We start from the raw sequence: 27,038 nt of genomic DNA, 5'->3' as shown, positions 1-27,038 counted from the left end.
CTCCCTGTACACTTCCCCCCAGCACCATCATTTAGTTTGTGTTTTGGCCAATAGTTTTGACCCAGAATGGCTGACAAAAAACAATACAGGTATTTGACTGGACTGTCGCAAAGACACAAAAGAAGAATATTCTACCACATGTTAAGTTTTATAGGAGCTCCTTTCTCTTTCAAGCAAGTGGCTGAGGAGAGAAAGAATAAAAAAAGAAGGATTATACTTCTGTTCAAGATCGCTGGACACAAAAAAGTTTCACAAAAAAGTGAAATAGAAGGCATCCAGGTTGGAAAGGAGGAAGTAAAACTATCTCTTTTTGCAGATGACATTATTTTATATATAGGAAATCCTAAGAAATTCTCTCTCCAAAAAACTGGTAGGACTAATACAGAAATTCAATAAGGTTGCAGGATATAAGATCAGTGTATACAAGTCCATTGTGTTTCTATACACTAGCTGTAAATAATCTGAAAATGAAATTAAGAAAAGATTCATTTGTAATAGCATCAAAAATAATGAAACACTTAGTAATAAATTTAACAAAAGAAGTGCAATGCATGTACTGGAAACTACAAAACATTGCTGAAGGAAACTAAAGAACCAAGTAAATGGAAAACCATCTTGTCTTCATGAATTGGGAGACTTAAGATTGATAAAATGGCAATGCCCAGTATCAAAATTCCAGCTGCCTTTTTTTTTTTTTCAGAAATGGACAAGCTGATCCTAAAGTTCATATGGAAATTCAAGGGACCCAGGATAGCCAAAACGATCTTGATAAAGACTGAGGACTCCCACTTCTCAATTTCAGTCCTTACCACAAAGCTATAGTAATCAACACTGTGTGATACTGACATAAGGACAGACATATTAACCAATGGAATAAAATTGAGAGTCTAGAAACAAACTCTTATTTCTGTTTATGATCAGTTGGTTTTTGACAATGGTGCCAAGACCATTCAATAGGAGAAAGAAAAGTCTTTTCAACAAATGGTCATGGGATAACTGGATAGCCACATGCACAAGAATGAAGTTAGACCTTCCGCTTCATATCACATACAAAAATAACTCAACATGGATCAAATCCCTAAATGTAGGAGCTAAAACTATAAAACTGTTAGAAAAAAAACATAGGTATAAATCTTCATGGCCTTGGTTTAAGCAACCGTTTCTTAAACTGAAGAACAAGTGACCAAAGGGAAAAATCAATAAACTGGGCTTTATCAAAATTAAAAACTTTTATGTTTCAAAGGATTCCATCAAGAAACTAAAAAGACAACCCACAGAATGGGAAAAAATATTTGCAAATCATATATGAGGGACTAGAATTCAGGATATATAAAGAACTCTTATAACTCAACAATAAAAAGACAACGCAACTTGAAAATAGGCAAAGGGGGACACCTGGGTGGCTCAGTCAGTTGAGCATCTGACTCTTGCTCATGTGCTGAGCAGGGAGTCTGCTTGGGATTCTCCCTCTCTCTCCCTCTACGCTTCTCCCCCATTCATGCACCCTCTCTCTCTCAAATGATTTTGTTTTTAATGGGCAAAGAATTCAAATAGACATTTCTCCAAAGAAGATATACAAATGGCTAATAAGCACATAAAAGGATGTGTGACATTATTCGCCATCAGGGAAGTGCAAATCAAAACTTCAGTGAGGTATCACTTTATACCTACTAGGACAACAATCCTGAAAAGGCAGATAAGAACAAGTGCTTGAGAAATTTGAGGGTTTGGAGACGTTACAACCCTTGTACACTATTGGTGGGAGTGTAAATTGGTGCAGCTTCTTTAGAAAGCAGCCTGGCAGATCCTCAGAATGTTGCACATAGGGTTCTCATACAACCCTGCAACTCTACTCCTAAGTATTTACCCAAGAGAAATGAAAACCTAAGTCCAAAAATGTGTACACAAAGGTTCGTTGAAGCATGCTCTAAGTAAAAAGTAGGAACAACTCTAATGTCCATCTGCAGAAGAATGCATAAATAAAGTATGTTATATTCATACAATGGAATATCATTCAGCTGTAGAATGGAATGAAGTACTGTTATGTGATACAAAAATAGGTGACTCTTGAAAACATTGGGGCGCCTGGGTGGCTCAGTCGTTTGAGCATCCAACTTTGGCTCATGTCATGATAACACGGTTCGTGGGTTCAAGCCCCGTGTCGGGCTCTGTGCTGACAACTAGCTTAGAGCCTAGAGCCTGCTTCAGATTCTGTCTCCCTCTCTCTCTGACCCTCTTCTCCTCACACTGTCTCTCTCTCTCTCTCAGAAATAAATAAAAACATTAAAAAAAGAAAAGATTATGTTAAGTGAAAGAAGCCAGTGACAAAAGACCATGTGCTGTATGATTCCATTTATCTGAAATATTTAGAATATTTCAGGCTAATCCATAGAAACAAGATGTAAATTAATGGTTGTCAGGGACTGGGGTGAAGAGAAAATGGAAAGTTACTGCTAGTGGGTGTGGGATCTTTTTGGGGGCTGTTGAAAATATTCTTCAATTAGGTACTGGTGATGGTTACACAACCTTATAAATATACTAAAACCAGTGAATTATACTTTTTCAAAGTTTTTTAAAAGTTTATTTTAGGGGCACCTGGGTGGCTCAGTCGGTTGAGCGTTCGACTTTGGCTCAGGTCATGATCTCATGTTCTTGGGTTCAAGTCCTGTGTCGGACTCTGCTGACAGCTCAGAGCCTGGAGCCTGTTTCAGATTCTGTGTCTCCCTCTCTTTCTGCCCCTCCCCTGCTCACGCTGTCTCTATCTCTCTCTCAAAAATAAATAAAACATAAAAAAAAAAGTTTATTTTAGAGAACACAAGCAGGGGAGGGGCAGAGAGAGGGGGACAGAGGATCTGAAGTAGGCTCCGTGCTGACAGCAGCAAGCCCCATGTGGGGCTCAAACTCACAAGCCATGAGATCATGACCTGGGCTAAAGTAGATGCTCAACTGTACTGAGCCACCCAGATGCTCCTAAACTTTTTTAAAATGGTGAATTTTATGATATGTGAATTATATATATATTTTTGTGAATTATATTTTTTTAAAGAAAGGGATTGATGGAAATCATTGGATATTTTATAACATTTCATAATATCCTTGGAGCCTTAGCAGGGTTGACTAGCAATGTCTGAAGGAGGGATGGAAGAAGTTATGGCAGGCGGCACCTGGTTTCCTCAGGGCATTGGATGAGACCCAAGGAGCCATTTCTAGCACTGGATGCCTGGAAGATATCTCCATAGTGTTTGTGGTATAACAACCCCACCTAGAGATGAGTCACTTCCAAGAAAGCATCCTTCAAATACGAGTATATATGCGCACGTGCGTGTGTGTTAATTTGTTTCAACCACATACCGTCCCTTCCATTGTTCTCTTAATAACCTGAGGTGCCTGGGTGGCTCAGTTGAGCATCCAACTCAAATTCAGCTCCATTCATGATCCCAGGGTCATGGGATCGAGCCCCCACCCCCACCCCCATATGGCTCCACGCTGAATGTGGAGACTAAGATTCTCTCTCTCTCTTCTTTTTTTTTTTTTAATTTTAATGTTTGTTTTTGAGAGAGAGAGAGAGAGAGAGAGAACAAGTGGGGGAGGGGCAGAGAGAGAGAGGGAGACACAGAATCTGAAGCAGGCTCCAGGTTCCAGGGTTCAAGCTCTGCGCTGTCAGCACAGAGCTTGATGCGGGGCTCCAGCCCACGAACCGTGAGATCATGACCTGATCATGACACTTAACCAACTGAGCCACCCAGGAGTCCCTCTCTCTTTCTTGGTGAATCCCTTTTTCCCTTCCTCTGCCCCCTCCCCTGCTCATGCACTCTCTCCCTCTCTCTGTCAAATTAACAACAACAACAACAATAATATAACCCTGACTGATCTATTATCAACACATGTAGGTTTTTTTTTTTTTTAACTGCTACAGAATATTCCAGGATATGAATGTTCCACAATTAACTATCTAACCACTTGTCAACCACTGGACATTTTGGTGATTTCTAGCTTTCTGTTTTTCCAAACAATGCTGCGGTGAATGGGCTCACTGTTAATGCACAGCATATTAAATTAGAAGACTTAAATAGTATGCAGTTGCCCGCAAGGCTGAGAAGAGAGCTCTTCCCTCAACTACTCATCCTGTTTTACATCCTGGCGTGTATTGGGCTTCAAACCCAGGCAAGCCCTCCTCCCCCTGTGGCCCCCAGTCCCCAGTGCTGTGCCATCCTCCACTGAGGAGGGAAAGTCCTTCTTCGGCTCCCACAGACCATCTGCTCCTCTTTGAGTCATAAGATGAGACGAACCTTCCCACCATCTCGGCACACAGCAGCGCACATGTTGTTGGTGTTCAAAAAGCGCTTCTAGCCCCCCCTTACAAAATGAAGCCGGTGTTTGTCTCATTTGCCTCTTTCCGGGATAGTGTCATGGGTATTTTTTTTTTTTTTTTTTTGATGCAGTACAAAAAAAATTTTCCCTTCTTCTCTTTTCTCATTTTGGCTCCTGTAGTTTCCTGGTTCTTTGTATTCCTATATTCTGAATGTGTATAGCTGACTGACAACTTGCATTTCGTCATGATCACCCTAGCCCCGAATAGAGTGTACAGCTACTTTTAACTTGGTTTCTAAGGATTCCAGTTCAGGTTTACTGCATATGCACCTCTCTTGCCTTCACCCTCTCCTCTAGACTACAACACTGTAAAAAGTATAATGAAGCACCTCTTGTGCTTGGATCATATACTCTTATGCTACATCTATCCCCGAATATATGTGGTTAAATAAAATTCAGTTGTTCCCTCTAATTTATTTATGTGTGTGTGTGTGTGTGTGTGTGTGTGTGTGTGTGTTTACATTTACTTATGTTGAGAAAGAGAGGGAGAGAACAGGGAAGGGTCACAGGGGGAGGGAGAAAGAGAATCCCAAACAGTCTCCACACTGTTTGTCAGTGCAGAGCCCAACACAGGGCTTGAACTCATGAAACAAGAGATCATGACCTGAGTCCAAGTCAGATGCTTAACCAACTGAGCCACCCAGGCGCCCTCTGTGTTTAATCAGAATCACCCTTGATGCTGATTTGGCATGACCAATGCGACATAGCAAACCTGTTGACTCCTCTGTAGTGGATGAATAATGTTTTACATCTAAATACTGCAGCTTAAGTAATTCTGGGTTATTTTATCTCCTAAAATTATAGAACATTAGGGTCAGAAAGAACCTTGAAAGTGATTCTGCCTACCTTCCATGTCCCTGAAGGACAGCTACCCAGCTTCGACCAAAGGATTTCCAGGATCTAGTTCTTCCTGCTCTGGCAAGCAGCCATTTCCCTGTGGGTACGCCCATCTTAAAATGGCCTTCTTCAGACCGGGATGGAACCTGCCTCCCTGTAAGGTCCACCAGGTCATCTTATTTACCTCCAAAGTTGCACAGGATTTGCCTTGTTCTCATGCAAACAAACCCACATGTCTGAAGACTTTTGTCTTTCCTTTCCTCCTAGTCACTAGGTCCCAAGATTTGGAAATCTGTCATACCTAATGCAAGGCTGGGAGAACCCTTGCCTTCTTGGGCTTGGCCCTTTGTTGTTATCTTCATTGACAGTGGCCTTTTCCAGATGTGACACCTGAAGTGAACACAGCAACTCTGTTTGCAGTTACACCTTTGAAGAATTCAGTGGCACTGTTCCTGGTTCCCTTGTCTGGCTAGGCCAGAAAAGAACAGACAAGCACTGATCAAGTTGGATTGTCTTATTAATTTTGGATCTTCATGTCAGCATGTGCTTGCAGTTCTTGACTGTGGATGCTGTCAATCAACCAGCTAGACGCCCAGCTTAGACTAAAATGCAAATCTGTTACAGCAGTACATCGTCATTCCTGGGGCTCAGCCTGGCTCCCTCCTGGGAGCTCAGCCTGGGGCTCCTTCCTGGTCCTAGCAAGTAATTAATCAACAGCCTTGAGTTCTCTTTTTCTTCTCCAAGGCAAGAAACAACCACCATACACTCACCACTGCTATGTCCATTCTGCCGGCTGCCTTGTAGAAGTCAGGATGCCTGATGCCCACAGTAAACTTCTGGAAGGGGCCCTCCAGATCCTACGTTCACTCCTACAGTTCCTCATTTTCTGTTCTAAGCACTCACAAGCTCTCTGTTCAATAACCCAGTCACGGATTTTGTCTTTCCTCCTCTGAACCCCTCTTTCTTAGCAAATCAGAATACATTTGTCTGTCCCCACCAGTCCTTCTGTAGTCTCCATTGGTGATGCCCCCAGAGGTCTGTGATTGCCAGTGGAAGCTTTCAGAGCTGTGGCATGTCCCTCACCTGGGCCTGGCGTCGGAACTCTTCAGGGAGGAGGGAGCCCCGGTCACCTGTCCCAGGCATCATTTCCCACAGAACAAAGCTGTTCTGCCATGTGCAGTTTGAAAACCATCCTCCCTGGCAGGAAAGTTGAAGCAAAGTGGGAGTTTAGGTACTTCTGTTGATTCTGTCGCCTCTTCACACCTGGTCTTTTTTATGCTCCCAACATTACCTCTAAAGCCCCTTTTGTTTTCCTGAACATTCTCCATTAGCATCAGCTCCTTAGGACTTTGTGTCTTCTGACAAGGATTTTATAGCTTCTGGCTCTTATATTTAGCTTTGGTTTTTTTTCTTTCTCCATCATCCACCACTTTCATCTTTCAAACATGGCCTCTGAAAATTCACTTCATCGGAAACCATCTGCGTAGCCATATTGGTGTCTGTGCTCTCCGTTTTCTTCCTCATCTCCTTTGCAGACATGTCCAAATGATCTCTGGCTATGTTGAATGTGGTGATATATGTCTCAGACCATTGTATTAATCATTTCTTTATTTTTTTTCCCCTCTGGGATTTTGTTTCTTAGGGAGTTCTGATTTATGGGCCCTCGAAAACCTGAGGACTGTTTTGGTTTTGTTCTGATGCTCAGTACTTCTCGCTTTTCAAAATTTCATCCTTCATTTTCCTCCCCTGGTTATCAGAGTTTGTGGACTTTGTTCGTGTTTTCTACAGTTCTTCTAACTACAGAATCTTTCCTTGTCACCTTCAGCAGTTGACCTTTCCTTCTATAGGTTTTGACCACTGGTTCTTTTCACCATCAGGGGATACAATATACCGTCTGCACTTTCCTCTGGCTCCTTGGAGGGAAGCCCCCTTCTGTCTTAAATCATCTTAGCAATTGCCTTTTTCAACACGAGAGCAATATCCTGCTGTGTCTGCTACAGGATAATGGTCCCTGATGGAGAAGAACCTTCAGGCTGGATAACTGTTAAATCCATTCTGAGAAGCACACAGATAATCAAACTTGCCAAACGGTAGCTCTGACACAATACAACTTCATTAGTTAAAGGTGTGCACAACTTTCTGCTTCTCTCTGGTAGCACGGTCCAAACGCAGGTCGGTGGCAACAATGCACGTTTTATAGATGGGGAAATTGTTGCAAAAGCAAATGGAGGTTATCATATTTCTGTCCTTTGAATTATTCCACCTTCATTTTTTACCCAGAATTTTAGAAAGCTTCTCACAGAGTGGTGTAGACTATGGGCTTGTGTGTCAAAAATATGCCCAGACCTAGCTCACAAGAACTTTAGGCAACACCTGAAATTTGTTGTTTCTTTTTATTCGTTTTCTGCTGATTCTGCAAGGAGTCAATTTAAAGACCAACCTCTGCAGGGTTTACACTCAAAATTGGGTTTCACAAAGGGAAGGTGTAAGGCCTCATTAATGTGCCATATCTTCTTTAAAATACTTTTTATTGGGACGCCTGGGTGGCTCAGTCAGTTAAGCGGCCGACTTCGGCTCAGGTCATGATCTCACAGTCCATGGGTTCGAGCCCCGCATCGGGCTCTGTGCTGACAGCTCAGAGCCTGGAGCCTGTTTTGGATTCTGTGTCTCCCTCTCTCTCTGCCCCTCCCCAACTCGTGCTCTGTCTCTCTCTGTCTCAAAAATAAATAAATGTTAAAAAATTTTTTTTAAAAGAAAAAAATAAAATACTTTTTATTTTGCAGTAATTTTAGACTAACAAGAAGTTATTAAAACAAGAGGTCCTGTGTATCCTGCACCCAGCTTCCCCTAATGATAACGTGTAGGTCCACAGAATGAGGTCTTGTTAATACTTTTGCCTGTCAGAGGTGGGGTCAGCTGGTGTTTCCTGAACTGCAGTCAGAATGCATTATGACGATAATAGCATTCATGCTGTGCTTACAAAATGCCAACAGGAACTCTGGCTAAGTGCTACTAGATGCTACAACAGCCTGATGAGGTGTCATGGTCATGACCACCGTCCCCCTTAGACAGATGAAAGAACAGGCTTCATGGGGTTGCATGACTTGTGTGGTTCTTAAGTGGCAGAGTTAAAATTCACACCCAAACTCTTTTTTAAAAAATTTTTAATGTTTTATTTATTCCTGAGAGAGAGACACACAGTGTAAGCAGGGAGGGTCAGAGAGAGAGGGAGATACAGAATCTGAAGCAGGCTCCAGGCTCTGAGCTAGCTGTCAGCACAGAGCTCGACACGGGGCTTGAACCCACGAGCTGTGAGATCATGACCTGAGCCAAAGTCGGACGCTTAACTGACTGAGCCACCCAGGTGCCCCTCACACCCAAGCTCTTAACCAGTATGTTATGCTGCCTCCCCTGTATGTCCTACATGTGCACGTGGGGTTCAGATAAGTACCGTGAGGCCAGTTTCTGCACGAGGGTAGTGTTTAACTTCCTCCAGAGGTAAGTGAAGCCCTGCTCCCAGCCCTTCACACCTGGTGGGTCAGCTGTGATGGATAGACAGACAAGCATGTTGAAAAGCTAGAGGGCTGTTGTCTCATTTCTTTCTTTCTGTCTCATTTCTGGGGTGCTTAGTTTCTGGCTCAGGCACCACAGTAGAGAATTTATAGATGAAGATATCTCGCGGCTCTCACTTCTACTGCCAAGGGGTAGGAGATGGAGAATGCTGGCAGACGGCCCGTCTGGGCGGTAGCAGAGCAGAAGGTGTTCAGACCCAAGCTGACACGCCTGAGCACCTTTCAGAGGCATTTTCCCAAATCCTACCTTCCTACAGAATCAGTCCTTTCTTCAGGAGGTTGAATTCTAAGTCAAATCACTGTGTTATCAAATATTGCTGCTTTCTGACAGCTCTTTAAATGTCCATATTGCTTTTGAGTTCAGTGGAAAAGGAAGGAGACAGAAAGGGAAAGGTCATGCTAATCTCGGTTGTTACATTTGGTGCCAGGTACAACAGAGACCAAGGACATTTAAGTCCAAACGACCTTGGTAACTTGATCTCTCAAATTCCATGTATTCCAGCCAAGGAAATAAACACTGGTGTATCATGTTAAAGAGATGCTTAACACTTTTATGTTCACAAAGTGCCTTCACCTTATCTGAGAGTCATCACACTCTGTATAGGTGAGGAAACTGGGCTTCAGGGAGGTTAAGCCACCTGTCCCAGTTTCTCCACTTCTATTTGGCACATCCACCATGGGGGCCTGGATCTTGGGGGCTCCTCAGCATTCAGCTAGGACTTCAGTGTTCCTAGCTCAACTCTGGCACTAACTGGCTTTGTGGCCTTCTCCGACCTCACTTTCCAGCACTTAAGATGGGCATAATCATAGTACCTGCCCAAGCAGTTTCTTTTGAGCATAGGACATCATACGTCAGAAGAACTCACAGAATACCTGGCACAGGGGGATAACAGGAAATGGTAGCTGTTAGTATTAATTCCATTCTCCATTCATTAGGAATGAATCTGGCTACAATTAATAGAATAGTAAAGCAATTTTGGCTTAAGCAAATGAGGGTTCTTTTTCTCAGACAAAAAAAGTTTGAAGGCAGCCAGGCTGGGGCTGGCCAGCAGCTGAATGCTACCATTAAAGACTATTTACATTCTTTCATTTGGTTGATTCTGGTCTCCATAGCATATTGACTTACTGTCTCCAGGTTGCAAGGTGGCTACTGTACCTCCATCCATCAGTCATATTTCCCTCTTTTGCAAGGAAAGCAAAAGCTTTCCCAGAACCCCATGTCAATCAAAGGAGACATCTGCTTTTGTCTCATTGGCTTGGACCATGTCTTCCTTCAATTCATAGCTACCAGGACTCTTGGAAAGTGAGCATTTAACTTTTCAGATTTAATTCTATAAGAGGCAGGAAAGAAGGTGAATGAAAATGGTATTGAGCCAATTGTATTTGCCACAACTCTTCCTGCCTCTCACAGTGTCATTTGAAAAACATACTCCAGGGGCACCTGAGTGGCTCAGTTAGTTGAGCCTCCGATTCTTGATTTCAGCTTAGGTCATGATCTCACAGTTTGTGAGATCAAGCCCTGTGTCGGGCTCTGTACTGACAACATGAAGCCTGCTTGGGATTCTCTGTCTTCCTTTTTCTCTGCCTCTCCCTCTCTAAACAAAGAAACAAACATTTAAAAAAATTAAAATAAATACAAAACTTACTTCATTAGTCCTCAGGTGTAGAAGGCTTAGTTAATGCTAGTCCTATGCTCTTGGCACATGAACAGCAAATTCTTTTTCTAGAAAGATCCCCTTTTACTCTCACAAAATGTGTACTGCTTCATGTACATCTATTTTTTCTTAACTCTCTAACTGAAATGTAACATGCATAAAGTACACAAATACTTCTAGATGGCTCAGTAGATTTTTACTTACATATCCTCATGAAAGCATCACTCAGATCACTATATAGAATGTTCCCAGCATCTCAGAGACCCTCCTCTTTTTCCCTGCTCTGTCAATACTTGCTCCCAAGGGTAACCATTGTTCTGACCTCTATTCGCATAGGTTTGTTTTGCCAGATCTTTGACCATCATTATTTAAATGGAATCACACATTGGCATGTGCTCTTTTCAGGTGTGCCTCCTGTCACTCACCCAGGAGACTCCTCTGTTTTTGCATGAAGTGGTAGTTCATTTGTTTCCTGCTTTCTCTCTGTGCTTTGTCTCTCTGCACAGACCTGTGGGCAAATGGCATCATGAGAACTGAAGTAGCACAGCAGTGAAAGTTACCCTTTTCTTCTGCTCGTGGAGTATCTTTTCCTTGTAAAAACCACTCCCTTAGATTTCTCACAATGCTTGCCTGCACACTGCTCTCTCCAGCACAACATCTACTTTAAAAGGAATATCTTGGGAACTTGTACATTTGCCTTGGATGCTGTCAGCATAAAAGAATTTTCTTGAACACCTCTTCATTTGGAGAACGTGGAAGAAGAAAGCAAGAGAGGGATGCTTTCTGGAAGGACATTTTTAGGCAAAGAAAAAATAGCACCAACTAAAGGCCTTATCAGGGGCACCTGTGTGGCTCAGTCAGTTAAGCTTCTGACTTTGGCTCAGGTCATGATCTCACTGCTTGTGAGTTAGAGCCCCACACCAGGCTCTGTGCTGACAGCTCAGAGCCTGGAGCCTGCTTCAGATTCTGTGTCTCCCTCTCTATCCCTCCCTCATTCGTGCTCAGTCTCTCTCTCTCTCTCAAAAATAAATAAACATAAAGTAAAGGCATTATCAGGAATTTGAGCTACAAGGCAGACTTTGGGGCAGACATTTACGTCGGTCTTCTGTGTTCCTCCCCTTCTGATAATCTCAGTTCAAAGCTTAAGGCCTAAGACACTTACAGCAAGTCTGTCTCTCTTGGGGCTGGGAAAGCTGGTTTGAATTCAAGCTGACTCTGAGAAGCCTTCCTTTTGCCAAGGCTGTGGGTGGTGGGCTTTCCCTATCAAAGCCAGTGTGGCTTTCTTTATAAAAACACTCAATCCCAGGACAAACTTGAGAGCAGGAATAAAGCTGATGCTTTTCAATGGAGTCTTAAATGAAGATGGAAGAGACTAGTTATAGCCACAAGTATGGTCATGTATGTAAGTCAGGGATCAAGCACAAAAATGGAAACTATGCAGTTAGCTCCAGAGGCCAGCTGTTGTCTCTCCTTTAGGATTCTGCTGGTCCCATGCCTTGTGTCTGCCAGGATAATGTCCTGGAATATTCGGTAGACACGTAATTAGGGTTTCTTGCTTGGCAGCTTGAACACGCTGCAAAGGTACTGACTGGCAAGCTGGGCCATCCTCCGATACTTCCATTCGGGTCCAGCGTCCTTACACACTTGTGTCTGTGAGCATATGGATTAAGTGGATGAGCCACTGAAATCCATTGCCTCTAATATCAGATGACCAACGTTGAATTTAGCAGGATTTGTTGCTAACAACTTTCTAATTTTATTGAGTAATTGTTGTATCCCTGACCCTTGGTAGGGGCTTTGCATATATTTTTTTCAATTATTCTCCAAAAGACCTGGGGAGTTAGGTACGATTAGTTCTGGATTGCAGATGAGTAATTTTGAAAAGAGAATTTAAGTAATCTGCCAGTAAGTAACAAGTAGTAAGAAGTGGGGTTGAGATTCAACACCAGGTCTCTCAGGTTCCAAAGGCCATGTACCTTATAACACCATACTACTTTTGGAAAATAAATGCCCACCTTTCTGATAATGCCAGCCCTCTGGTCAACCCTTCCCTCCATCACCCCAAATCATGCTCTTCAGTTTGTCCAACAAGTGACTGATTTTACAACAGCTGTAGGCTGCAAATAGCTCACCACTTATTTTGATTTTAGCTAGCTTCATTGTTACACCCTTAGGTTTTTAAAGGAATTTTTAAAAAATACTTAACACTATAAAGCAACACGGAAAGCATCCTGACAGATAAATAAGGAAACATTTTTTTCAGTGCTGATGTCAGCACAAGTCAAAACAAGCTGTGAACTTGGGATGCAGACTTAATTTCTGTGTGCCTCAGTTTCCCTCATTTGTGAAACAAGGTTAACGTGTAGGATGTTAATGTTTACCAGTCCTAAAAACATGGGCTTCTGCAACTTCTGTTTTTGGTTTTGAGATTCTAAAATGGCTTCGGAGTACAAAAATTTCTTAAGCCTTGAACTACTTAAATGCAAATTACGCGAAGTGGGTAACATTGGGGCTTTCAGAATTTTTTGAAAATGATATTAGTTCTTTACCCTTCCAAGTAAAGCTGCATTTTCCATTGCATTTCCCAGTCCATCTCTCCCACTGAAAGAAAAGCCCATAGGTTCTTAAATAATTCATACTGGAGCTCACATTCCTTGAGGGTCTGGCAAGCTTTAATCTTGGATAAGATGATGTAAAATATTGCCAATAGCCAACCTCAGGTTGCCAACCCAAATATAAATCCCTCCTTGTTTAGTACATGAATTTATAATATGAACTGTTTTAAATTATACCTGGTGCAATTGAACAGAACTCAGATACTGTTGAGCAACTTTGAAAATAAGAAATAAGATGATATTATGGTTTAATTAGTTCGGAATGTACATACTTAAAATTTTTCTGCATCATTTTAGACCCAATAAAGAGAAGACAGGCCACGTGAGTGACTCAGGATCGTCTGTCATCAAACATGGGCTCAATCCTGAGAAGGTCTTCATGCAGGTTCATTATTTAAAGGTAAGGCAGCTAGTAGCAGAAGCCAGTTGTATTGGGGCAGCACTTTTTAGGTTATACATGTAAACAGTGAAGACTAACAAGACGACTGGCGCCAAACGAAAACATTATCCACATTGTGGTGTCACTTGACTGGGCAGACATCTTGATTGTCGAATAATTAAAACACATCATACCCCAAAATCGAGACATGACTCAAAGTTTCTACCCTGTAGTTCCCTTCTCTCTGCTTCCTGCCACTTTTGAAGAACAGAGTCTTGAAACTGCTGTTAGGTTCCCAGTAGAAGACAGGAGTAATAAGAAGTATTTACATTGCAAAGGCTTTTCCTGACAGCTGAGGGTGGCAGGAGCTGGGCCCCTCTTCACTTTTGGTCCATGATGGACATCAGGCTTCCTGTAAACCAAGGAAAAACAAGATGGTGATACCATTAACAGAAAAGTTGCAAGCAAAGTAGCCCTTCCTTGATTTCCAGAGCCCGCCTTACTGGTACGGGTATGGAAGGCAGCCCAGGACCGGTCGGACAGAACACTTCATATGCACATAAAGCGCTGATGGGTAAGTTAGAGTTGGCTCTGTTTTCTCTCAAACCCACCGCGGGCATCTTTTTTGTTTCTTCCTTTCTTCTAGGGCTATTTCCTTCTCCGATTCCTTGCCCGAAGACTTGGAGATGACACCTATTTTGCATTTTTAAGAAAATTTGTGCACACCTTCCATGGGCAGTTGATTCTTTCCCAGGTAATTTATGAGTCATCATGAATCCATGACATACAATTGGAAGGAGAGTGGTATGTAGGGACTAGATTATCTGAGTATTAAAAAGTAGGGAAAAGATTTACGATTTAATGCAGTAAGAAAAATAGGAAGTTAACCAAGTAGACACAGGGCGGTGTTGTTTCAGGGAGGCTGACCCCCCTATAGCTTTGGGGCAGGCTGTAACCCAAAGCTGTTCCTGTGCACAGCGGTGTGAATAGTTGCACCTTAAGTGACCCTGAAAACACAGACAACACAGTCCTGCTCTTCCCTCTACCTGGAACCATCTTTGCAAGCGTGGCTCCTACTCCTCTTGTCTTAGCTTGAATACCACAATCTTAGAGTCACCCCAACTGAACAGGTGTGCACGCACCTGTTATTCTTTCTCCTTTGCCCTTATCATAACCTTCATTGTCATTGCCATTATTTATAATTATATTTTCATTTGTGGGTACATTTGTTTTTTTCTGTCTCCTCCATTCTGTGTATAAGCTCAACAAGGCCAGACCATGATCTTTACATCACTAGTACCTAATATACAATTGGTACAGTACATGTGCAATATATATTTGATAAGCAAATAGAGGGACACCTGGGTGGCTCAGTCAGTTAAGCGTCCGACTTCAGCTTAGGTCATGATCTCATGGTTGGTGGGTCGAGCCCCGAGTCGGGCTCTGTGCTGACAGCCAGCTCAGAGCCTGGAGCCTTTTTCAGATTCTGTGTCTCCCTCTCTCTCTCTGACCCTCCCCTGCTCATGCTGTCTCTCTCAGAAATAAATAAAACATTTAAAAAATTTTTTTTTGATAAGCAAATAGATTAGTAACAAGATACACTGACATATTCAGACAGCCTGGCCACAAAACTATCAGAGAAAGACACCACTGTCAGCTTATACTAGTGTGGGGAAAGCCTACACATAGCAAGAAAGTTAACAAAGAGGAAGAAGCTCTGAAAACAGTGCTCGTAACTGATAGAGAATAGAGGATGTGGCCTCAGCACAGATTGGTCTGATGGGTATTTTTGGTATTTGACAGTGGTGCTCATATACACTTTTGAAGTCGCATTGCCCACAGTGTTAGATGTAACGGATGTGCACGTACAGTCTGAACACATATAGAAGGAAGAGCATGATGTGACAAGACTGGATGGCTGTTCTTTGCTTCTACATTCTTTTTTTCTTTTTCTTTTGGCTGAGGGAAAAGGAAGGTGTTCCTAAACATATATTTGGAAAGACATCTCAAAAAGGACCTTAGAATCTTATAGGTTTGGTTGATTAATTAGCCCAAACTTCTACTGCTTAAAACCACCAAGATACCACATTGTTAAATGAGTACCTCACATTTACCGTGGCTTTGGAGGTTCCAATTTCAACTTCCAGTGGAACATTTAGTGCCCCCTCCACCAAATTGCTCAGTTTTTCTGTGGTTTATCTTCTGTGAACAGGTTTATTGTTTTCACGTAACAGCTTTATTGAGATATAATTCACATACCATAAATTTCACCCTTTTAAAGTGTACAAGTCTGTGGTTTTAGTATATTCACAAGGTCGTGCAACCATCACCACGCTGTGATTTCAGAACATTTTCAGCACCCCCAAAAGAAACCTCCAGTCCATTAGCAGCCACTGCCCCATTTCCGTCTCCCCCCACTGCTAGGCAACCACTAACCTACTTTCTGTCTCCATGGATTTGCCTGTTCTGGGTATTCTGTAAAAATGAAGTCATATCATATGTGGCCTTTTGTGCTGGATTCTTTCATGTAGCACAGTGTGTTCAAGGTTCATGTTTTAGCACATATCAGTACTTCATCCTTCTTTTTTAACTTCAGTTTTTACTATTTAAACTTGGGTAAAATGTACTTAACAACACTTACCATTGGAACCATTTTAAAATGTGTAGTTTGGTGCATTAAGTACATCACATTGTTGGGCAGCTGTCACTACCATCCATCTCTGGAATGTTTTGATCTTCAAAGTTGAAACTTGTATCTATTATACAATAACTCCACATTCTTTTCTTCCCCTAGCCCCTGGCCACCATCATTCTACTTTCCATCTCTCTGAGTTTGACTACTCTAAATGCCTCATATCAGTGGAATCATATAATACTTGTTCTTTTATGCCTGACTTATTTCACTTAGCATAATGTCTTCAAGGTTTATCCATGTTGCAGCACATGTCAGAACTTCCCTCCTTTTTATGACTCAATATTCCATTGTACATATCTAACCACATTTTGCTCTTCCATCCATCCGTTGATGGATGCGTGGGTTATTTATACCTCCTGGCTTTTGTCAATAATGCGGCTTTGAACATTACTGTACAAATATCTGTTTGAGTCCCTGCCTTCTTGTCTTTTAATTGTACTCGAGAAACTGCGGTACTGTTTTCCATAGTGGCTATACCATTTTATATTCTTACCAGCAATACACAAGGGTTCCCATTTCTTCACATCCTTACCAACACTTGTTTTGTTTCTTTTTGTTTTTTTATAATAGCCATCCTGGTGGGTGTGAAGTGGTATCTCACTGTGGTTTTAATTTGCATTTTTCTGAGAGCTAATGATGTTGATAATTTTTTTAAGTAGGCTCCACACCCAAGACTTGAACTCATGACTTTGAGATCAAGAGACTCATGTTCTACCCACCGAGCCAGCCAGGCACCCTGATGTTGACCATCTTTTCACGGCCTTTTGTATGTCTCCATTGGAGAAATGTCTATTTAGATCCTTTGTCAATTTCTCATTTGGGTTGTCTCTTATATTTGAGTTGTAAGAACTCAAAGAATTGTATATTCTAGATTGAGGTCCCTTATCAAATATATGATTTACAATATTTTTTCTCATTTTATGGGTTGTCTTTTCACTTTCTTGATAATGTCCTTTGTAGCACAAAAGCTTTTAATTTTGATAAAGTCCAATTTATCTTCTATAACTTTGGTTGCTTATACATTAGCTATGATATGTAAGAAACCATTGTCTAATTGAAAGTTGTGAAGATTTACTCCTATGTTTTCTTCTAAGTGTTTTATAGATTTAGCTCTTACATTTAGGTCTCTTATCTATTTGAGTTAATTTTTGTATATGGTATGAGGTAGGGATCTAACTCCATTCTTTTGCATGTGAATATTCAGTTGTCTCATGACCATTTGCTGAAAAGATTATTCTTTCCCTCCATTGAATTGTCTTGGCATCCTTGCTGAAAGTCAACTGACTTTATTTTACCTAGAGTTTATTTCTGGACTATTAATTCTATTCCATCAATCTCCATTTCTGCCAGTACCACAATAAGCTTGGAAATTATTGCTTTTCAACTGACACATACTCATTATAAAAAAAAATTCAAATAATACACAAAAGTCAAAGAAGGATGTGAAATAATGTTTAAAATCCCAACACCTATAAATACCCATAATGAAGATTAGGTGAACTTCAATCCAGAAATTACACTCTCTATTTCTCCCTTTCTATATGTTATATATGATATGTGTACATGTATCTGGATGTATATATATATGTATAGTGCATATATGTGTGTGTGTCTGTGTGCATGTATAGATACAAAGATACATTTAGAAATAATTTTATAAAAATAGGATTATATTGTATGTGCTTTATAATGAAGTGTTTTCAACTTCATTTTACTTGAATTTAACAAATGAAAAAGAAACTAAAGTGAATGCAAAGAACTTTCCTGAACTTCAGATACACCTAAGAAAAAAAAGAATCTTCTGTATTTAAGAAGGATGATTACAAAAAAATCTTTGAGGATAAAATTGTTATTTTTTTCCTCTTCAGCTATTTATTTTATTTTTAGAAAGCATTCATTTATACACTTCTGTAAAAGCTGATGAAATCAGCAGTTATGTACTTCTACTACTTTCCCCCTATTTGAAATTTTTCTTAGTTAATATTTTCACATAGTTAAGGTTTATATCCTTTACGTATGTGCTGTAACCATAATTTTCACAGTTGTATAGTCTTAGCTCTGTATGTAAAGGACTTCATTTTCACCACCGGTGACTATTCCATGCTTCTGTATTCAGGAATGTCTTAGTTTGATTTGACTTTTTGTTGGCTGGATTTGCTATCAAATTGATGTTCAAATTGCAGACTCACTGCTTCTGTGATTTTTCAGTTCGTATGTACTTGAGAATGTTTGTTGCCTTTATATTTGAATTACAAACTGAATGGGTGTAAGATTCTTGGGTCACTTTTTCATTCCCTCAGAACTTTGTGGATATTGCTTAACCTGCCTCCATTAATAAGGCTGTAGAAACTACTTTTTCCTCTTTATACCACTCAGATGACAGTGTGACATTTAGTAATTGTCTCAGAAAATAGCTTGGTGTCTATGAATCTGCATCAGTTTTTTGTTTTTGTTTTTGTTTTTCCCTAGAAAGGAACGTGAACTTCCAGTTTTACCTTCTTTTCTTCCTTCTTTTAGTGAAATTGTCTTAACTGTATGTTTGAACACATTTGGAATTTTTTCCCTTTTGAAGGGTTCTAAATTTAAAGGTTACCAGTTATCCTTATGTCATATCATCTTTTGTCTTTTGAGAGAGAGGATGCAAGTGAGCAAGGGGCAGAGAGTGAGAGATAATCCTAGGAGCGGCAGAGAGCAGAGGTGGGGAGGGAGAGAGAGAGAGAGAGAAAGAGAGAGAAGTGGGGCTCTCCTGAAGTGAGGCTTGTGTTCACCCACAGCAGGGCTTGAGATCACCTGATGTGGAACTTGAACCCACAAACCGTGAGATCATGACCTGAGCTAAAGTAAGATGCTTAACAACTGAGCCACCCAGGCACCCCCACCTATGTCATATCATCTTTGTCTTCCATACCCATTATTTTCTAATTGCTTTTGTCTTCTTGTTCTTGATGGGCTGTGTTTATCTCAAATGTCATTATTTTTATTATTAATATTGTCATAACATAAAAATTTTTTCTTTAATGTCTGTTTTTCTTGCTGTTTCTGTATTATTAGTGCTCCTGTACTGGTATTATTTTGGTCCTCAATTTATTTCTTTTGCTTAGAAATCTCTCTTTTCATCTCACTTTGTTGTTTTATCATCTTGTCTCTGAGCTTTCATTTTACTGACTCTATGTTCTTATTATATCTTTAGTTAAATTATTTTATAGTGTAAACCGTTCATAGAGAATTTTCTTCTGTTCCTTGGATTAGGTTTTCCTCAAGATTGGAGTCTTTGTCTTTTATTTTATGTTTCTTAGTTCTTTCTCTTTATGTGGGTTTTTGTTGCATTAATTTGCATAGTTGCCATACTTTTCTTCTTGCTCATTCTCAGTATGAGTAGCCCTGCCCTGCCCTTTTATTTATTCTCTTATGTATTAGAACATTGTTCTTGATTTCTTTCTCAACCCATCATGGACATGTTATCTTTCCCTCTGAGCTACAGTTTAAAGCTTGGGTGTTATGCATGGAGGGGGTGGAGGGGAAGAGCTACACTTGGAGATGCATACAGCTTTTGTTGCAAAAATTTGGCTCCACTAACTCTTGAAATTCTGTTAAATGTCCCCAGCCAAGACTCTTGTCACCTAATTTGGGTGCAGCTTTTTCCCACTGCAGGTACCCTCTCAATAGTGTTCCTCCGGTTCCACTTGGAGCTCTAGAAGCTATGCAGTCCATCAAAGAGCGTCCTTCTCAGTTGTTTATTTCCCAGGTTTTGCTCATCACTCTACAGTAAACATTTCTAGTCGCTTCGTGGTCAAAAAAAAAAAAAAAAAAAGGAAAATAAAGATATTCCTGTTTCTTTCCAAATGTGTGGGTATTTGTGAGAATTTGCAGGGTTTCGGCAGTTCTCCAGTCCCACGACTGCTAAGCATGAGATTGGGGCGGTGCAGGGGAAGACTGAAGGCTGTGGTGCAATCTTATGTTTCTTTCCTTAGTTGTCTCCTTTTGAAATTGATGCCATGATGCTGTACTTCTTTCCTTGTTTGGTTGCTGCTGTTGACATTTTTGTCTTAAAAATTTTTTTTGATGGATTGCTTTTTTTTTATTTTGCTTGTTAATGATGAATAAGACTGTAATCCAGGTTCTTTGCTCAGAAGTCCTTCAATTTCTTCTTTTTCCAATTTACTTCTTTTTAAAAATTTTAAAAAATGTTTTATTTATTTTTTTGAGAGAGACAGACAGACAGTGTGAGCAGGGGAGGGTCAGAGAGAGAGGGAGACACAGAATCAGAAGCATTCTCCAGGCTCTGAGCTAGCTGTCAGCACACAGCCCGATGCAGGGCTCGAACCCACAAACCATGAGATCATGACCTGAGCCAAAGTCAGACGCTCAACCGACTGAGCCACCCAGGTGCCCCATCCAATTTACTTCTTAATCATATCCCTTGTGAACACCCCACCTGTCCAACACTGTGGTATTACATTTTCCCAGTCCCCACTACACGTTAACAATGACTTCTTGCTGACCAGTTCATTTCTCCATTCTTACCCTGCCAACCCTGTCCTTACTTAAATTATTTGGTTATTTCTTTTGCCTCTCCTACCTCTACCTCCCCATGACCATGGTAATTATTCATAAAACATCTGACAGAAATCACTAATCCTGTGCAATTATCAAGCCATTGTCAGTTTGTCTGGTAGAATCTATGTGTACCTGCTTTTTATTGAATATTTTTACCAGGACTTAAAAAAAATTACCAAATTAGCCTGGTGCCAAAAATCAGTATAGTTTTTTTTTTTTTTAAAATCATGCTTAATTCAGTGTTGGTAGGTGTTAATCAAAATAAACTGTCTGGGACTGACCTGATTAAATTATTAGAAAAGTAGGAATGTAGATTATGATGTGAGTAGAAAATGAAAAAATATTCTCAAGGAATGTATTTTTTGATTGGGATGAGGGCTTGTAACAATTTCCAAGGATCCAGATAAAATTTTATCCTAGCCCGCTGTCAAAACAGCAGGGGTTTTTGGTTTTTGGTTTTGGTTTGGTTTGGTTTTAATCTTTTTTCAGGTGTACTATAGAGGTACAAACTGGGACTCTGACATTTGCTGCTAACTAACTTTGTCAATGATCCTAGAATCAGCCTTTAAAGAAAGCCCTCCTTGTCCAGTTAAGATTTGTAACTTAAAATTTATAAGCTGCCAACATGCTGAAAGGAAGAAAGAAGATGTATGAAGAACTGAAAAGAGGTGGTAAGGGAAGGAATAATCATAGGAGACATTTTTCCTTTTATGTTCTCCTGTTGTGGAAAGAGAGGAAATGCTTCTGTGGTGAGTCTACTCCAGAGTATATGCCAATTTACAAAACAAACCAGGAGAACTAGCAGGTTGTGGTTAATGATTAGGTCTATGAAAGGAGTAAGAAGGGTTGATTCCATTGATACAGCACTGGGGCCAAGAAAGTCTTTGAATTGGATGGCACCTAGATAGAACATCTAGCACTGTGGATGGGCATTCACATAGCCCATGGGAATACAGGCACCATGACTTAGATGCTCCAGGTGTTAGGGTTTTGTGATCCATTGTGATCCTCTAGACCTTTGTCCCCAACATTGATTGGAAGCTTCCATCCAGCTGTCATGTGACCTGCAGATGGTCACCCACTTTCTTAAAAATGAAGCAAGATTTCTTGGGGACCTCCTATACTTTTCCTATATTCACACAAAATTCTGTGTTCAGAATTCACACAAAACATTGTGTGCTGTAGTCCTATAAAGAAAGATCCGATTGTAATTGCAAAACGCAAAAGGGAAGAATTAAGGTTACCTCTGAATTACCTGTTTCTCCTGCAGTTAAACTCTCCTCCTTGTCATTTAGTTAATGTCATTTTTCTCCCCTATATAACTGAGCATAAATTACTGGACAAATATGGGATGAGTTGATAATGGACTATAAGGAGATGATGAAGTAAGAATTTAGTAAGAAATTATAACACTCAGATTTAAAAAAAATTTTTTAATGTTTATTTTTGAGAGAGAGACAGAGTGTGAGCAGGGGAGGGGCAAGGAGAGAGGGAGACACAGAATCCGAAGCAGGCTCCAGGCTCTGAGCTGTCAGCACAGAGCCTGAGGTGGGACTCAAACCCACAAGCTGTGAGCTCATGACCTGAGCTGAAGTCTGATGCTTAACTGACTGAGCCATCCAGGCATCCCTCAGCACTCAGAGTTTTAAGAAGCAAGAATTCTGTCAGTAAGCCAATAAAATATTTGCGAAGTAATCAATATATCAGATTGTGATAAATTAATTTCTAAGTTAACCTTTTTACAAAATAATTATTTAAGTTATAAAGCTTTGGCTCAGGCCATGATCTCATGGTTTGTGGGTTCAAGCCCTGCATTGGGCTCAGAGCCTGGAGCCTGCTTGGGATTCTGTGCCTTCCTCTCTCTCTGCCTCTCCTCCACTCACTCTCTTCCTCTCTCTCTCTCTCAAAAATAAATAAACATTAAAATATTTTTAAATTATAAAAATAATGACCTCAAGAACCTCAAACAGGGGCGCCTGGGTGGCTCAGTTGGTTGAGTGTCCGACTTTGTCTCAGGTCATGATCTCACAGTTCGTGTGTTCAAGCCCTGCATCAGGCTCTGTGCTGACAGCTCGGAGCCTGGAGCCTGCTTCGGATTCTGTGTCCCCCTCTCTCTCTCTGCCCCTCCCCTGCTCATGCTCTGTCTCCCTCTATATCAAAAAAAAAAAAAAAGAAAAAAAAAAGAAAGAAAGAAAAGAAAAAAGTAAAAGAAAACAACAACAAAAAAATCTCAAACAAAAATAATTCCTCACATTGTAGATATTACCCATGTCCTCTTTTTTCTCCTTATATCTACTGCAGGTGCTAGGAAGGACTTCAGATGTGAGGTATTATTCTGTTGGAATTGTCCTTTTCCATTTTGACTACACAATACATGTTTTTAAAATTAGTTTTGTTGTCCTTTGTATTGTTTATTGTAGGTGAAGCAACAGTAGACAAATAATGACTTGGTAGCAGAAGAGAGGTCAGGAGAAATACATCTTTCGTTAGTACTCTAAAAGAGAGACTTTCCGTGTGGAAGAAATGGCCTTAGCCACCTGTAAATACACAGAAAGGGACAGCGACTATGCTTAGTACCATGATGGAGAGAGAACACTGTGTCATACAAATTGTTTGCAGATTTCCATTCCTCTGTAATTCCATCTGTTTGCAATACGAAGGTCAGTACAGCTTCCGTCTTGCACTGTGATTTAGATGGATCTCATCAGAGCCCCCAGCTGACCCTGGATCTGGAGACTTGGTTCTTGGGGCTGGGGCAGAGGGTGTGGCTTCCTTCTGAAGAGATGGTCATTTGGTAGTGTTTTATTTGGTCACCTGGGCTTACACACAGGCCCCTCTTTATTTTTTATTTTTTTAAATAGTTTATTGTCAAGTTGGTTTCCATATAACACCCAGTGCTCATCCCCACAAGTGCCCTCCTCCATGCCCATCACCCCCCTTCCCCTCCTCCCCACCCCCATCAGCCCTCAGTTTGTTCTCAGCATTCAGAAGTCTCATGGTTTGCCTCCCTCCCTTTCTCTCCCTGTTTCCCCCTTTCTTCTCCCCCACTGTTCTCCATTAAGTTCCTCCTAATCCTCCTATACGCGCAAACATATGGTATCTGTTCTCCTCTGCCTGAGTCATTTCATGCAGCATAACACCCTCAAGGTCCATCCATGTTGCTACAAATGGCCAGATTTCATTCTTTCTCATTGCCATGTAGTATTATTCCATTGTATAGATAAACCACATCTTCTTGATCCATTCGTCCATTGATGGACACTTAGGCTCTTTCCATGTTTTGGCTATTGTGGAGAGTGCTGCTATGAACATTGGGATACATGTGCCCCTATGCCTCAGCACTCCTGTATCCCTTGGATAAATATCTAGCAGTGCTATTGCTGGCTCATAGGGGAGTTCTACTGTTGATTTTTTGAGGAATCTCCACACTGTTTTCCAGAGTGACTGCACCAGTTTACATTCCCACGAACAGTGTAGGAGGGTGCCCATTTCTCCACATCCTTGCCAGCATCTAGAGTCCTCTGATTGCTCACTTTAGCCACTCTAACTGGCATGAGGTAGTACCTCAGTGTGGTTTTGATTTGTATTTTCCTGATGAGGAGGGATGTTGAGCATCGTTTCATGTGTCTGTTACACAGGCCCCTCTTTAAAGGACCTGTTTTAAAAGATTGTTTTAAATTTATTAAAAGAAAAACTTCAAGTGTAGATCTTATTTATTATTCAATATTAAGTCCCTAGAAAGTTAAATATTCTTCTTCTCTCTTTCATGTTCTGTATTTATCCAAAATGAATGTTATCAAACCCTGCAGTAACTTAGAGTTAACACTAGCCTGGGATCACTCAGCAAATAAAAATGCACAACATCCACTTTAATTCAAATTTCAGATAAACAGCAAATATTTTTTAGTGTAAGTATGCCCCCAATTTAACTAGGCATCCTATATTTTATCTGACAAACCTAGTTGGGACCAAATCAAGATTCTATAATTAGATGGGCTGAAAAGATTGGTCATAATACTCAAGGTCCCAATTAAATATAAATGTAATTTTAAACATTTATATGTGAAAAATTTTAGGCCTATGGTATTGTGGTTATGTTTTTATTTTTTAAATGTTTGTTTGTTTCTTTGTTTTTGAGAGAGAGAAAGAGAGAGCTCCTGTGTGAGAGCAGGGAAAGGCAGAAAGGGATAGAGAATCCCAAGCAGGCTCACGCTGTCAGTGAGGAACCTAACTCGGGGCTCCTTCCCATGACCTGTGAGATCATGAGCTGAACCAAAATCAAGAGTTGGACGCTTAACGACTGACACATAGGTGCCACCGTGGTTTTTTAAAGAGTGCTTATCTTTTAGAGATGATTTATTGAAACATTGATTGATGAAATTATGTAACATTTGGAATTCACTTCTGAATAATACAGGAGACAGATAAGAATTTAGGGCAGATTGGCTGTGGGTTGATGGGTCCCTGAAGGTTAATTATACTCTTCTCTGCTTTTGAGTAAGTTTGAAATTTGTCATCATAAAGGGAGAAAGTGGGTGTGTCTTAAGTCATGCCTTTAGTTTAGAAAAATCTATTAGTGAAAGATCCTAAATGCGAAGCAATTGAGGATTGCACAGTGGCATGGAGGCTGAAGGTGGAGGCATGGGCCCATGAACCATTTTTTGTAATTTTGACACCTTTGTTCCTCCACTGGGATATTACTTGTCTTGTTTTTTTGTCTTCATCTTTTTTTTTTTTTTTAAGTAATCTTTACACCCAACGTGGGTCTCAAACTCACAACCTCGAGATCAAAAGTCCCATGCTCCACCAACTGAGCATGCCAGGTGCCTGTCTTCATCCTGACACAGAGCAATGCAAGAATGTTGAAAAGTTAGTTACTAGCCTTTTGGAGTTGTGATTGTCCGGTTGTAACGGGATCTGTAGGGAAAGCTTATGAGGAGGAGAACATGGTTGAGTACAGAGAGGACAGTGCCTTTTGAAAATAATCATGAAATAAAATAAACTGGGTTAGGTCAAAATAACAAACAGTACATTTTTCAATTTGTTTGTGGTTTTTACAAAACAAATATTGGATTGGATTGAAGCCCTGGTAAATTAATAAATACAATATATAGTCTAATAAGTCAACCCAGGCCTGGCTTCCCTAGCAGGTAAGCTGTCACCAGCTGGGAGCACCCGGTCTCTGGCATGATTCCGGACAGAGTTATTTATTGATGGACATCTTTAATGGGTTGCTTTTTTCTTATTCCAGGATTTCCTTCAAATGCTGTTGGAGAACATCCCAGAAGAAAAAAGGTGAGGACCAATTTAAGAATTAAGAGCCAGGTTTTACTTTTAATGTTAAAAAATGGTCCTGCTATTGTTTGGCTTATTACAATCTAGAAAGTTCAATCTTCCTGTCTTAACAGAGGTCAGGACCTAGCCAAGGTAGGGGGGCAGTCCCAGGACAGTCAACCAGACCTAGAGCAAGGCCCAGGTGGGTGTGGGGAACCAGGGCATGCTGCGGCATTGGGAGGGCCCAGAATAGATAAGCTCCGAAAGTAGTGTCAGAGGCAAGCCAAGGACACTTTGTGGCCTTAGTTGCTGCAAAATGAATCGAGGAGAGGAGAGTTCTAGGTTAGGGTTCTCTAGTTAATGTAGCTTAATGGAAAGAAATGCTGTTTAATTGAAGGTAAAAGTATAATGTAGTAATAAGAGCCTGGGATTTGAAGTGAAGCTCTCCTAGGTCCTTACACCACTGTGGCTCCTTCCCAGCTCTGCAATGCAGAGCACATTACTTCATCCCTCCAAACTTCAGTTTTTCACCCTCAGGAGGAATAAAGGATATATATACACCTGTGAAAAGTAGGTGCTCAATCAATGATTGATACAGTTATAACAATAGTCATGTTCTGTGCATCAGTCACTGTTATATACAGAAAATCATTTAATCCTTATTATAGTCCTCCACCACCGCCATCATCAACGTAATGGTTATTGGGTTTTTTTTTTTATGTTTTAAGTTTTATTTTAGAAAGAGAGAGGGAGCGAGCAGGGGAGAGGGGCAGAGGGAGGGAGAGAGAGAATCTTCAATAGGCTCCATTCCCAGCATGGAGCTCCACATAGGGCTCCATCCCACAACCATGAGATCACTACCAGAGCCGAAATCAAGAGCTGGATGCTCAACTGACTGAGCCACCCCAGCGCCCCAGCATAGTGGGTGGCTATAAGCCAGCACTCAGTGGGAGCCTCCTGTATGCAGACACTCAGTTAATCCTCCATCCAATACCAGTGGGTGCATGATGTGTCTGAAACTATTTTACCAGTAAGAGGACTGAGGTACAAGGGGCTGACCACGTATAGGAGGAGGAGGTTTAG

The 27,038-nt window shown here is 40.8% G+C and overlaps 1 protein-coding gene across 4 annotated transcripts in view; it reads left to right on the top strand.

Moving 5' to 3' along the window:
- The window catches only part of LOC120240827 (aminopeptidase O (putative)), a 343,553-nt gene that overhangs the window by 206,724 nt on the left and 109,791 nt on the right, over positions 1–27,038 (top strand). For all 4 annotated transcript variants that reach the window (XM_039245665.1, XM_039245663.1, XM_039245664.1 and 1 more), the window contains exons 8-10: positions 13,348–13,450; positions 14,076–14,183; positions 25,933–25,976. In XM_039245665.1, coding sequence (XP_039101596.1) covers positions 13,348–13,450; positions 14,076–14,183; positions 25,933–25,976 — 255 coding nt within the window. The remainder of the gene's footprint in view (positions 1–13,347; positions 13,451–14,075; positions 14,184–25,932; positions 25,977–27,038) is intronic.

Source organism: Hyaena hyaena, unplaced genomic scaffold, assembly GCF_003009895.1.
Source record: "Hyaena hyaena isolate Hyena2069 unplaced genomic scaffold, ASM300989v1 scaffold_269, whole genome shotgun sequence".
Lineage (NCBI taxonomy): Eukaryota > Metazoa > Chordata > Mammalia > Carnivora > Hyaenidae > Hyaena > Hyaena hyaena.
Note: the sequence above shows the minus strand (reverse complement) of the source record. Positions and strands in the feature narration are given on the sequence as shown.